The following is a 13,072-nucleotide window of genomic DNA, read 5'->3' on the forward strand; positions in this document are numbered from 1 at the left end:
CCTGTATACTCCCCTTATCTCCTGTTAAAATGGATGAACTCTTTGTGCTGCCAAGACCAGACCCTCTGTTTGAGTATGGATCCTGCTACCTTTTGGTACCTGCGAATACTTCATTTCTCCACCTAATTAATGTTCCCCTCTCTAGTGAATTATTGCCAGCAGCCATTTCACTCGTCATTGCTCAGTGCTCATCTTGACCCATCAGCGGCATTTGACAGCATTGGTTATTTTCTCTTTCTTGACACTGGCTTTCCTGGCTTTTTATGACTTCTAAAGGATGAGTGCCCCAGGACTGACTTTTTTCTACACTGTCTAACTGATGATCTTATGTAGTTTTAAGACTGGCAACTACCAATTTATTTCTACAATTCAGACGTCTAACACTTGTGTATCCAGTTTACTTATTAAATGTCCAATAAGCATTTTAAGTTAGCGTGTACCTGAATAAATTCTAGATCCCTCTCTGACTCCCCACCCACGCCAAAAAACAGAAACATAAAAACAGCAATACCTTGCTGCTTCTACCATCTATCCCGTCTTAATAAATAGCAGTTACATTCTTCTCAGTGTCCAGACCAAGAACCTTGGAATCATTCCTTAGTCCTTTCCTTCATCTCCATCCTGATCCCCCTGTTTCTATCCATGCTCCCGGGAGTCTCTTTCACACAGCAGTCTGATTATTTTGTACTGTACGAATGGTCATGTCACTGTTCTTTATCAAAGCCTTCTAATAGCTTCCCATCTCTACACAAAATCCATAGTCCATCTTTCCTTTGGCCAGTATACAGCCTTAACATGACGTGACTTGTTACTCTCCGCCTTGCTCTCTCTTCTCCTGCCTCCTTGCTTTCTTCTAGCACTCCAAACACTCCTGTGTCAGGGGCTTTGCTTTTGCTGTTCCTTCTGCCTGCCTGCTTCCTCCTCAGATAACCATATGGGTCTTCCATGCATCATTTAGATTCCTGATCAAATGTTACCTGATCTGTCTAAACTAGTTGATACTAATTTTTTTTTCCAGAGCTCGTAAACCTTCTAATAAACCTAGAATTTCACTGGGAATTGATGTCAGGTTTACTGTACTGTAGTCTTATAGAAGTCACCTTTTGAAAAGCAGGACTGTGTTGATCTATCACAAGTCTACTTCACAGCCTATCAGTTGTGACTGCAGGTTTTAATACATGTGTTCCAATATGTCAAATCTGAAATCTAAACTTATTTACACCAGTAGTGTACTCTTATTTACATCAAACTACTGTTTTTAAGATTATCTCCGTTATCTATGAAGCCTTCCCTTCCCTAACCTACTTCTGTTCACCTCTCCTCTTCTCTCAATACCCTTTTTTTTTGTTTGTTTTTGAGACAGAGCCTCTCTCTCTCACCCAGGCTGGAGTGGAGTGGAGTGGCGTGATCTCAGCTCACTGCAGCCTCCGCCTCCCGGGTTCAAGCAATTCTCCTGCCTCAGCCTCCTGAGTAGTTGGGATTACAGGTGCACACCACCACACCCAGCTAATTTTTTGTATTTTTAATAGAGACAGGGTTTCACCACGTTGGTCAGGCTGGTCTTGAACTTCTGACCTCAAGTGATCCACCTCCCTTGGCCTCCCAAAGTGCTGGATTACAGGCATGAGCCCTGGGAGACTGAGGTGGGAGGATTGCTTCAGCCCAGGAGGCAGAGGTTGCAGTGAGCCATGATTGGGCCACTGCACTCCAGCCTGGGTGACAAAGTGAGACCCTGTCTCCAGAAAAATTTAATTTAATTTAAAAATAAATAAATAATTTTACATTATCTAAAATTAGAATCAAGTCTCTAGTATCTCTGAGCTTATATTTATATTTAAACAAGCGAAAGCAGTGCCACAGGAAACATGGTAGTTTATGAAGTAGATAATGAGTTTGAGCACACTTTCCTAGGATGGGTAGATTATGGAGCACTGAGATGTTACTAACAGAAAGTATTTGAGTGTGATGCCCTTTTGAATGAGTGTAAGTTCCAAGAAATCTTGAGAGGGAAAAGTTGCTTGCTTCCAAACTCTGGTGCTTGGAAATTGAGACAGCTGTTCTGCCTTCATTTTTCCCTTTTGGGTATTTTCATTTTTGATATCAAACTTTTATTCTACCAGAACCCTGTTTAATCAGTGGTAGGAGAAATGGTAAATGCTATTTTAAACAGTTTTTTATTTACTTTCAGATTACTCAACAAAAGATTATAGTCAGGAATTGCTTATGTCAGCCTGTTATTGTGCCCCAATGCAAGACCAAAAATATCCACTTATCTGATCCATTGTAAAAGACTAGCAGGGAGTCCCTATTGTGCTTTTTATCCTAGAATGGTGATGTCTTCAGAGACAATAATTTTGGATACTGCCTTTTTTAATATATTCTCACCTGTGCATTTTATTCTGTCAGGCTCACATACCTCTGTACTGAGCTTTACATCTAGCATTTTGCTTGTGCCCATTCTGTCCCTCACACTTGCAGTTTCCTCTTCTGTTAATATCACCTGTTAGATTTTACCCATTCTTAAAGGCCCATCTCATATCATATATCTGTGAATTATCTCCCTGATTTTTGCCTGTTGCCTTGTATATTCTGAAATTCTGTTATATTTTGTATTGCATAATTTGGTATGTTAAAGTATAATACCATACATTAAGCATACTGTGAAGGCAAAACCTGTGTCTTAATCATGTCACACATATTTTGTCACCTACTTCTAAGGCCTTTGCAGCACCATCATGACGTGTGTAAAAGATACTTAGTGAATATTTATTTGATTCTTGGAATAATCTCTGAAGGGGATAGTTAATGGATTTGTGAGTCTTAAAAGTCAAGTTTACAGGCTGGTGGATATTCATGTTATTTGGAAGTTCAATAATGGTTCAGTAGAATACTAGACAGGTTTTCTTTACTGAATCATTTGCATTTTTTCTTTATCTTTAGAAATCAGTCATGCCACAATTAAATTTTATAAATGATGGTCAACCTAATGCACTTAAATCTAAATTAGTAGCTTAATACACTACACGTAAGAAAAAAAAAGCCAAGTTCTCTATAACACAGTATTGCTGAATGCCTTCATAGGTTTCACCTGTCTATTATAACTGCATCGTAGATGCCAAAGCTTTTTATACATCTGAAATAATTTAGTATACGTTAAGTGACTTGTACAATAGAACATGGCAAATTATTGGAAGAGCTTTATACTTCAAGTCTTTTCAGTATTTCTTAATTTTCATCATTCTAGTAGAATCAGTCAGTAACTCATTTTTAAAAGCATCATCTGCAAACTTATTAATGTATTTCCAAAGATAATTTACTCTTGTTTTTGATATTGGGGAATTATGGGGTTTTCCCTATCAATCATGATCCTCAAACAGAAGAGGTAAAACTTGTACATTCTTTCTAAAAAAGTAACTTCATCCTCAAATAACTCATTCAAAGATCTCAACATTTTTGGGGTAGTCATGTTCTGTCTCTCCAACCCCCACTCTGCCCATGTACGTGTGTGTGTGTGTGTGAGAGAGAGAGAGAGTTTTCAGGAAGAAGTGAGGTAAATTATTTCTACTCCTTCAAATAAAGTCTAGTCAGTAGCAAGAAATATAACAGGTAATGTGATACCTATTTTAATAAAGCATTAAAATAAGTCTTCATAAAGTTTTGTTAAAAAATTGTTTTACTAGCTGGGCGTGGTGGCTGACGCCTGTAATCCCAACATTTTGGGAGGCCAAGGGGGCGGATCACGAGGTCACAGATCAAGACCATCCTGGATGACACGGTGAAACCCTGTCTCTACTAAAAATACAAAAAATAAGCTGGGTTTGGTGGCGGGCGCCTGTAGTCCCAGCTACTCGGGAGGCTGAGGCGGGAGAATGGTGTGAACCTGGGAGGCGGAGCTTGCAGTGAGCCGAGATCATGCCACTGCACTCCAGCCTGGGCGACAGAGTGAGACTCCATCTCAAAAAAAAAAAAAAAAATTGTTTTACTATTAGAAGTAATCATATAACATGGTTTATGGTAAAATGTCAAAAATCTGTTTATGAACTAAAGAGGTGTTTGGGTTCTACAAAGGCACTGCTAGCACTTTAAGCCCACTTAATTTAAGCTTTTTAAAAAATACCTAAAGGAAAAAAAGGAAATAAAAACAGTTTTGATGTATGCATGATGTTAAACTAACGTTATTGAAATCCACCAAGAAAAATAAAAGACAGTTGGGCCTGAGGTAAAATATAAAAAATGCAATTAACAATAATAAGAATAAAAATTCAGACTGTTAGCTAGAGACATAATAATCAAAGTGGCACAGGAAAGATAGCAAGTAAAAACTTAGATCTAAGTTACTGATGTTATAGAGCAGCGAAAGAACTAAAGTTAACTTTAAACAGTACACAAAGAAACAAGAAGATACGATATATTCCTTACATTAACTGTGCTCCTTCACTAAGATGGGTAACCCCTGAAATACTACATACCATTTAGGGCACTTGAGAGAAAAACAATACAAATGAAGAAATGGAGCAAATAGCTTATGAGAAAGGAGTAAAGTAGTTTAAGAGCTTGACTAGGCAATAGTTATAGGAAGACAAAGATGTAAAAGATTTCTCAGGGAAAAAAGGGGCTTTATCATGCATTCATCCCTTATAGTTGATCCTCTGGCTAGCTACTCACCAATGTACCTTTGTTGTATTACACTGTCGTCTAGCCTGTATACTTTCACTATTTCTCTTGTTTTCCTGCTATCTTCAGTCCTACCAACTTGATTCATATCTCAAACTCCGCACCCAAGTACTGAAGATTTTTTAAATAAACAAATCCATCTAGGCTTAGTGTCTAGACAGCAAAATGAACCAGTCACTGCTCAGATTCATCACTGACATATAAATAAACGGAATAATTTTTCAGAAGAATATATGTTTATGTTATTCAGTGAGCCATAGTTGTGAATATGGGATAAAACCATAAAGGCAAAATATTTGGCAGCTAAATAGAACAGCCAACACTCTAAACATTTTATTAGCAAGGAGAAAAAATAAACAATATAAGACCCAATCTCTCTAAAAGTAATATACTCCTAATATAAATAAAAAGGAGTGTGCCACATAATAGAAAAAACTAAAATGTAATACCACTGTTTTTATTATCATCTATAACAAACCTCAGTGTGTGAGAGCTGTGGGATTCTCTAAATTAGATAAAAGAAAACACTTGTGGCATAGGTTGGCTTTCTGTTGAAAGTTTTAAATAGAATATCCAATGAAAGTAAACAACATATAAGAACTATTTTTTTTTTTTTTTTTTTGAGATGGAGTCTCGCTCTGTCGCCCAGGCTGGAGTGCAGTGGTGTAATCTTGGCTCACTGCAAGCTCCGCCTCCCGGGTTCACACCATTCTCCTGCCTCAGCCTCCCGAGTATCTGGGACTACAGGTGACTGCCACCAGGCCCAGCTAATTTTTTTTGTATTTTTTGGTAGAGACGGGGCTTCACTGTGTTAGCCAGAATGGTCTCCATCTCTTGACCTCATGATCCGCCCATCTTGGCCTCCCAAAGTGCTGGGTTACAGGCATGAACCACTGCGCCTGGCCACATATAAGAACTGTTAATCACATCACAAACATTTTGAGTTATAAAAATAAAAGGAACTTTTAAGTTATGCTAAAGTATTTAAACCTTGATAGGACTTATAAATATTCGAGTTGATAATAATTCAGCTTATCAGAAACAGTTCTTATGCATAAGATTAAGGTATATCTAGTGTTTTCAGTGATATGCTTGTGAAACCTCTTGATAGTGAATTATTAAATTAAGCCAAGACAAACTCTAGAACATGGATTATTTAGATAATGGTGTGAATTTCCTCTAAAGACAGCAAATTGAACATACGTATCTACTTCCCCTCCCTACCAAGAACCCACTGAAGTGAAAGAAGAGGGATACTTAAAATAATAACATAAGTTGTAAATTAACTGATGACAAAACTAATAAACAGCAGTCCTTCCAAAGTAAACCACAAAATAGGGAATAAACAAAGGGAAAGAAATCAACAGATTTAGCTAAATGTTAATATTTCTGAGAAAAAAAACCACCATAAATAAAATTATAAGACAGGAAAACTACAAAAAAAGGACAAATATAAGAATATATAGAATCTAGGTATTATTAAGAAACAAAAACATGGGCAAAGGGTAGAAACAAGTCAGATATTTCACAGAACTGGAAATATAGAAGGCAATACACACGTGGAAAAGAATGCTCAACCTAATTTCTAATCAGATAAATGTAAATTAAAACAAAATATTGCTTTTTACTTACTAGTAAAAACGAGGATTTTTATCTGTCTATAAAAGAAGCTAGTACATTGCTAAGATGAAAAAAAATGACCAAAATATATTTTTAAGTCAAAAAAGTAAGCCAAAGAGTGATAATTATGTTTTTGTTAAAAATAAAATAAATACTCTAAGTTATTAACAGTGATTACTTCTGGGAAGGGGAGTAAAAGAAGAAGAAAAATTGGCCGGGCGCAGTGGCTCATGCCTGTAATCCCAGCACTTTGGGAGGCTGAGGCAGGCAGATCACCTGAGGTTGGGAGTTCGAGGCCAGCCTGACCAACATGGAGAAACCCCGTCTCTACTAAAAATACGAAATTAGCCAGGCATGGTGGCGCATGCCTGTAATCCCAGCTACTTGGGAGGCTGAGGCAGGAGAATTGCTTGAACCTGGGAGGTGGAGGTTGTGGTGAGCTGAAATCGCATCATTGCACTCCAGCCTGGGCAGCAAGAGTGCAACTCTGTCTCAAAAAAAAAAGAAGAAAAATTAATTTTTCCATTTTGCTCTGTGAACATGTATTTCTTCAACCTTTTACAAGAATGAACTGTAAAAAGCGTTAAAAGAAAAAATGAATTTACAGTATAACAAAAAAGATATAATGTAAAGACTAGAAATTTTATGGTTTTCACAAAATATAAGTAGACAGGATCAAATTGACAAAAGAAAGGAAAATCACAGCCAAAGACACCATAGATAAGTGTAACTCTTTCTTTTTTCTTTTTTTTTTTTTTTTTTTGAGACAGAGTCTCGGTCTGTCACCCAGGCTGCAGTGCAGTGGCGCAGTCTCGGCTCACTGTACCCTCCGCCTCCTGGGTTCAAGCAGTTCTCTGCCTCAGCCTGCGGAGTAGCTGGGATTACAGGCACCCGCCACCACACTCGGCTAATTTTTGTATTTTTAGTAGAGATGGGGTTTCACCATCTTGGCCAGGCTAGTCTTGAACTCCTGACCTCGTGATCCACCTGCCTCGGCCTCCCAAAGTGCTGGGATTCCAGGCGTGAGCCACCGTGCCCAGCCGGTAAGTGTAACTCTTTCTTGAGTCTTGGAAAGAAGGAAGAATTGGCTGTGGAACAAACAACATGGCAATTAAAATTAAATTCATTTTGAATAATTAAGCCAACTGAACTCCTCTTCCTTTCCCTCCTTTTCACGGCCATATATCCAAGCACTCTACTCTGAGAGGCCTACCCCTCATCCATTTTATATCAAAGAAAAAGATCTGTTAGAGAAATAAACAACTGCTCAAAAAAACCAAACCAGCTACCAGAAAAACATAGCTAAAACAAATGAAGGACCAAGATAAACAAAAGAAGAAATAAAATTCAGGGATCAGAAGATAATCTTTTGGAGAAAAGGGAAGAACAGAGTCCATTTAATATCCTTATGAGAGAGACTAATGTGGACACTGCAGCCATAAAACAGGGTGCAATGAAAAAAAGCCAGAGACCAAGAATTGTTAGGATTTAAAATTACAGATATCGGCCAGGCGTGGCGGCTCATACCTGTAATCCTAGCACTTTGGGAGGCCGAGGTGGGTGGATCACGAGGTCAGGAGTTCCAGACCAGCCTGGCCAACATGGTGAAACCCCGTCTCTACTAAAAATACAAAAATTAGCCGGGTGTGGTGGCATGTGCCTGTAATCCCAGCTACTCAGAAGGCTGACGCAGGAGAATCGCTTGAACCTTGGAGGTGGAGGTTGCAGTGAGCAGAGATTGTGCCACTGCATTCCAGCCTGGGTGACAGAAAAAGCAAATATTCAGCAGTTGCTGGGAGATCATGTTAAGGAAATATCTCAAAATCCAGAGAAGAAAAATATTTTTAAATGTGCAATAAAAGTTAAGAGATGAAGATGAACAACTCATGAAGTCCAACATGAACTGAGTATAATTCAACAAATATTACTGAGCACCTACTGTGTACAAGACACTGTTTTAAGCACCAAGGGAACAACAACAAAAATCTCTGCCCTACATTTAAGTAGTAGAGAGTAAAAATACATAAAAATGTCAGGTGCAATGAAGAAAAATAAAACAGGATAAGAAAACAGTAGCAGGATGACACTTTCACAGAGAGTGATCACTGTGATCTGATAAGGTACCATTTGAGCAGGGACTTGATAAAGTGACAGAATAAGTCAGAAAGCAAGGAAGTAGACAGTGAAAAGGGAAAATAAAGAAATAATCTGGATAAAACTGTTAGGAGGTGAAGAAGGCCGTCACCCTGAAAGGGCTTCCCACGTGTAGAACATCAAACCTAAGACACATCCTATGAAATAGAATTCAAGAATAAAGAAAATTCCTGAAAGTTTCCACAGAAAAAAACTAGATTACAGACAAAAGCATTACAATGGTTAGGTTCAGGGAATCAAGAGTATTCTCATCAGCCACTGTAGACAATGCCCAATCTCAATGGATACTGACATGATCACAAAAAGAAAAGCAATTATATATTATGTGCTGGAAGTACACAACGTCACTTCTAAATATTCTTACCAGAAAATTGAACCTGAGTCTGATCAAGCCTCTGAATCAACTACCGTTTACCTCTTCTCCACCCCCTCATTATATTATTCAGCTCTTCATTCATTATCTCGCAACAACCTCTAGTCTGAAAAACAAGTCACATTTTTCAAAAATTTGTATTTTAAAATATTTTATATAGCCTGTAGTTTCTTATTCAGAATCAGTGACTATACACTTTAAATTTTAGGTAAAGCCTAGTAGACACTAAAGTTAATTTTTTGAGGCTGTGAACAACTTAGCACTTATTTTCTTTTTTTTTTTTGAGACGGAGTTTCACCCTTATTGCCCAGGCTGGAGTGCAATGGCACGATCTTGGCTCACCACAACCTCCGCCTCCCAGGTTCAAGTGATTCTCCTGCCTCAGCCTCCCGAGTAGCTGGGATTACAGGCATGTGCCCCTACGCCCGGCCAATTTTGTATTTTTAGTAGAGATGGGATTTCTCCGTGTTGGTCAGGCTGGTCTCAAACTCCTGACCTCAGGTGATCTGCCCACCTCAGCCTCCCAAAGTGCTGGGATTACAGGCATGAGCCACCGCACCTGGCCTTATTTTCTTAAATATATTTTAGTCTCAAGTTAGAATACTTGTATAAAATATTGTTTCTTAAAAGGTTTTATTCAATTTTCTGTAGTTTTTTATGCTATTTGGAAATATTTGTTGCTTTGCGGACATATATATGTTCTTTGCCATCAAATAAAATGATAATCTTATTTTTACAATTTCTATTTATGGACACAAAAATAATTTTTTGTTTTATTTTCCACTTTAATTTTGGCATAGGGGGTGGTTTTTCAATTATAAGCATGTAGGAGGATCACTGAAGGTCAGTAAATCATCATTGATTATAAAACCAATGGAGTATAATTGTTTATGTCCTTCCTGTACAGTCTGTTATCAGAATTTACCATCCGTCAATCTATGTTTTGTAAAGAAGCTTTCCCTACTGTAAGGAAAGCGCTATCAAAGCTTTCTTATATTAGGGAAAGCTAACATTTTGGGGATCATGACTTTTAAAAAAAAAAAACATATTCATGGCTGCAGCACACCAGCATGGCACATGTGTACATATGTAACTAACCTGCACATTGTGCACATGTACCCTAAAACTTAAAGTATAATAATAATAAAATAAAAGAAAAAGAAAAAAAAGAAAATGCAAGAAAAACACACAAAAAAATTCAATATTTAAAAGATAAATTAATTAGGAATATAAGTGAGTATTCAAAGTTACAGATGATGCCTGGAATTGAGTAGTATTCAGTGCCAAGAACAAGGTGGTCGAGAGCCATAATCTGTGTTTATTCATGTTCTTAGCATCAGTTATAGAAGTTTTATAACAAATGCATTTTTTAAAATTATGGTGTACTAACTTTGTTAATTAAAATCCTCGTCATTAAAACACATTTTACCTTAGGAAATGGCCTTAGGCATTCTTCTTTAATTTATTGATTTGGAACAAAGTGTTTGAAAAAGCGTATGAAAAGATTGGGATAATTGCAATGCATATGTTGTCCTGCTTGCTGATGATACTTTTTCTTTTTTGTAGTTTATAAAGCAAAGTATTTAAACACCTTCTAGAATGAAATTTTACTGCTTGAATAGTAAGCCACACTCTATCCAGAGGATTTCCAATGTCAGCTTTCATTTTGTAGTGCAGAAGCTTTACTGTGATATAAAATGTTATGACATTTTAATTAGGAAAATAGATCCTGGATACTGCATATGATGGAAGAAGTTTCTTAATGTTCCCATGTTCTACTAAATCAGAATGAAAAATACATTTGAATTTACATTACATTAGATCTGCTTTGAAGGTTGAGGAGTCAGGGGAAAAGAGGGTGGCATGGGGATTATGGAATGTGTTTGGGACTCCATAGTGGGAGGTGGGATCAAAGCAGTTTTTAAATTATAAACAGTAAGGAAATTGTGACCCATGGTATTTAGGTTACATGGATCTTTCTCCTTTTTTGGTTACAGGAAAAGGGGAAGATAGTGATGTACTCAGTATAAATGCAGATGCTTATGACAGCGATATAGAAGGCCCATGCAACGAAGAAGCAGCTGCTCCCGAGGCACCAGAAAATACAGTCCAAAGTGAAGCTGGTCAGATAGATGACCTGGAGAAAGACATTGAGAAAAGTGTGAATGAGATTCTAGGACTGGCAGAGTCTAGCCCAAACGAACCCAAAGCAGCCACCCTGGCTGTTCCTCCACCAGAAGATGTTCAGCCTTCTGCACAGCAACTGGAGCTGCTAGAACTTGAGATGAGGGCAAGAGCGATTAAAGCCCTAATGAAAGCTGGTGATATAAAAAAGCCAGCCTAGGTATTTAACTTGAGTTTGAATTTTAGGTATGTTTGAACAAAGCCACATCATTTAATTTTGTATCTAAAATTTATTTGGGGTCTTACATGTTATTTCTCATGTAACCCTTATTAGGTCAACTCATTTTAGCCCTAAATTACCTGTGGCTGTTTCTTTTTATTTTTTTGACTACTTTTATATTATAAATGTGTGTTACTGTCTTAATGAATTCATCCAATATAGTTGGATAGCCTGGATACTTTGTTAGATGAGTATTTAGCTGTGTCTGCAAATCTTAAAAGCCATTAGCAAAGAGTCGTGGTATTTTTTTCTTTATTTTTAAATGTTTGGGCACCAAACCTAAAAGCAAAACATTGACGAAGCATGTTTCTCTTAAGGCTACTTGTATTTTACAATACAATATTAAATTATTGCTTTAAATTTGTTAACAATTTGAGAAATTTAGTTTTGCTTATATGCACTTTTTAAATATATACTATTTTGAAGATTCCTTATGTAAATGCAAATTTCCTAGTTAAAACCGAATAACAGAGATCTGAAATGACTGAGAAAAACTTTTTTATTAAAGGAAGGAATTAATTTAAGGCAATTTTTAACTATGTAGAACTAATTGCCCATGTTTAATTATAGCAGACGCGCCATTCTAACAGGTATTTGATACCACTGGATGCATTATTCTAGGTTTTTTCTTTAATAAAAATGGAACAAGTTTTCATTTACATTCCAAGCTGTCAGGAAATGAAGAATATTTTATTATCTAGGATTTTATCTGATGTAGTTGCTTAAAGATCTGATGTGCTATAATTCCATGAATCAGAAATAATAAAATGCTATCATTCTGGATCTGAAGACTTTTGATACTTTTTCAAAAGCAAAATTAATTTCAGGAACCTTTGATAAGTTGTTGTTACAATTAATCTAATTTTGTATAGTTTTTGTAAATAAATTACCATCTTTCCACAATTAGGGATGCTTTTATCCCCCCATCACTAATTGCAGTTGTTTGATACCAAAATAAATTTACATAGAGATCCTTAAAATAAATTAATTTTTTCAAAAAACATAAATCTGGAACTGTTGTTTCTATATTTGATAAATACGGTATATTTTATTTATAAGCCATGGTCTACTGATACTGTATGAGGACTTTCCTTATATATAAAAGTTGCAGGGATTGTGTTTTATTAGCTGCTTTAATTATGTTAATTTTAGAGAGTTTTTAAATGGAAATAGAGGACATTTATGAAACGCTGGAATTGCAGTTACAAATTCTTTTTGTTGTTGTTGTTCCTGAACATGCCTTGGAATAATTCTACCATTTTTTTCCCCTCCGTAAATCTTTCTAATAAAGCATAGAAAAAGCCTATATGATTTTAAATGCTTCTCTTAAGCTGGTAAACAGATTTGAGTTATGAGTTCATTGTTATTGCTTCAAGATGAAAAGACAGTGATATAATTTTTCTATTTCAACGTAAAAGTAATAGTTAATATGCTAAAGTAGTACAGAATAAACTTTATTGCTGCTTACTAATTACAAAATACTATAGATGGCATCTGTATGATTAAACATATAAAGTAAAACAGGTCTGAGGGCTTTGTAGATGATTAAAGTCTCCACCTTCATGAAGCATTGTGTGTCTGTTCTACTCTATGCAGAATGGTTTACAGGACATTTGACTGGAGTGTATATGTGTGAGGTAGAATGAACAGAACAAATTAGAAGCTACTTAATTCCCTACCTTGGAAAATCAAATTTTTATCTTCTTTTAAAATGTCGAAAGACTTGAGAGCTTTTTGAAAATGAATGGCTTTAGAGAATGGGAATGTTTGCTTTAGAAATGCCTAAGTAATGGGAAAATACCATGTATCGATCTCATGCTGCCATTTAAATAATCAGCCCAGAGGTA

At 36.5% G+C, this 13,072-nt stretch overlaps 1 protein-coding gene across 1 annotated transcript in view; it reads left to right on the plus strand.

Moving 5' to 3' along the window:
* Positions 1-12,792, plus strand: part of CAAP1 (caspase activity and apoptosis inhibitor 1) — a 53,785-nt gene extending 40,993 nt beyond the window's left edge. Inside the window, exon 6 of the mRNA XM_031014883.3 lies at positions 10,819-12,792. Coding sequence (XP_030870743.1) covers positions 10,819-11,165 — 347 coding nt within the window. The 3' untranslated portion in view covers positions 11,166-12,792. The remainder of the gene's footprint in view (positions 1-10,818) is intronic.
* The last annotated feature ends 280 nt before the right edge of the window (positions 12,793-13,072 follow it).

The sequence above is a fragment of the Gorilla gorilla genome, chromosome 13 (assembly GCF_029281585.2).
Source record: "Gorilla gorilla gorilla isolate KB3781 chromosome 13, NHGRI_mGorGor1-v2.1_pri, whole genome shotgun sequence".
In the NCBI taxonomy this organism is placed as follows: domain Eukaryota; kingdom Metazoa; phylum Chordata; class Mammalia; order Primates; family Hominidae; genus Gorilla; species Gorilla gorilla.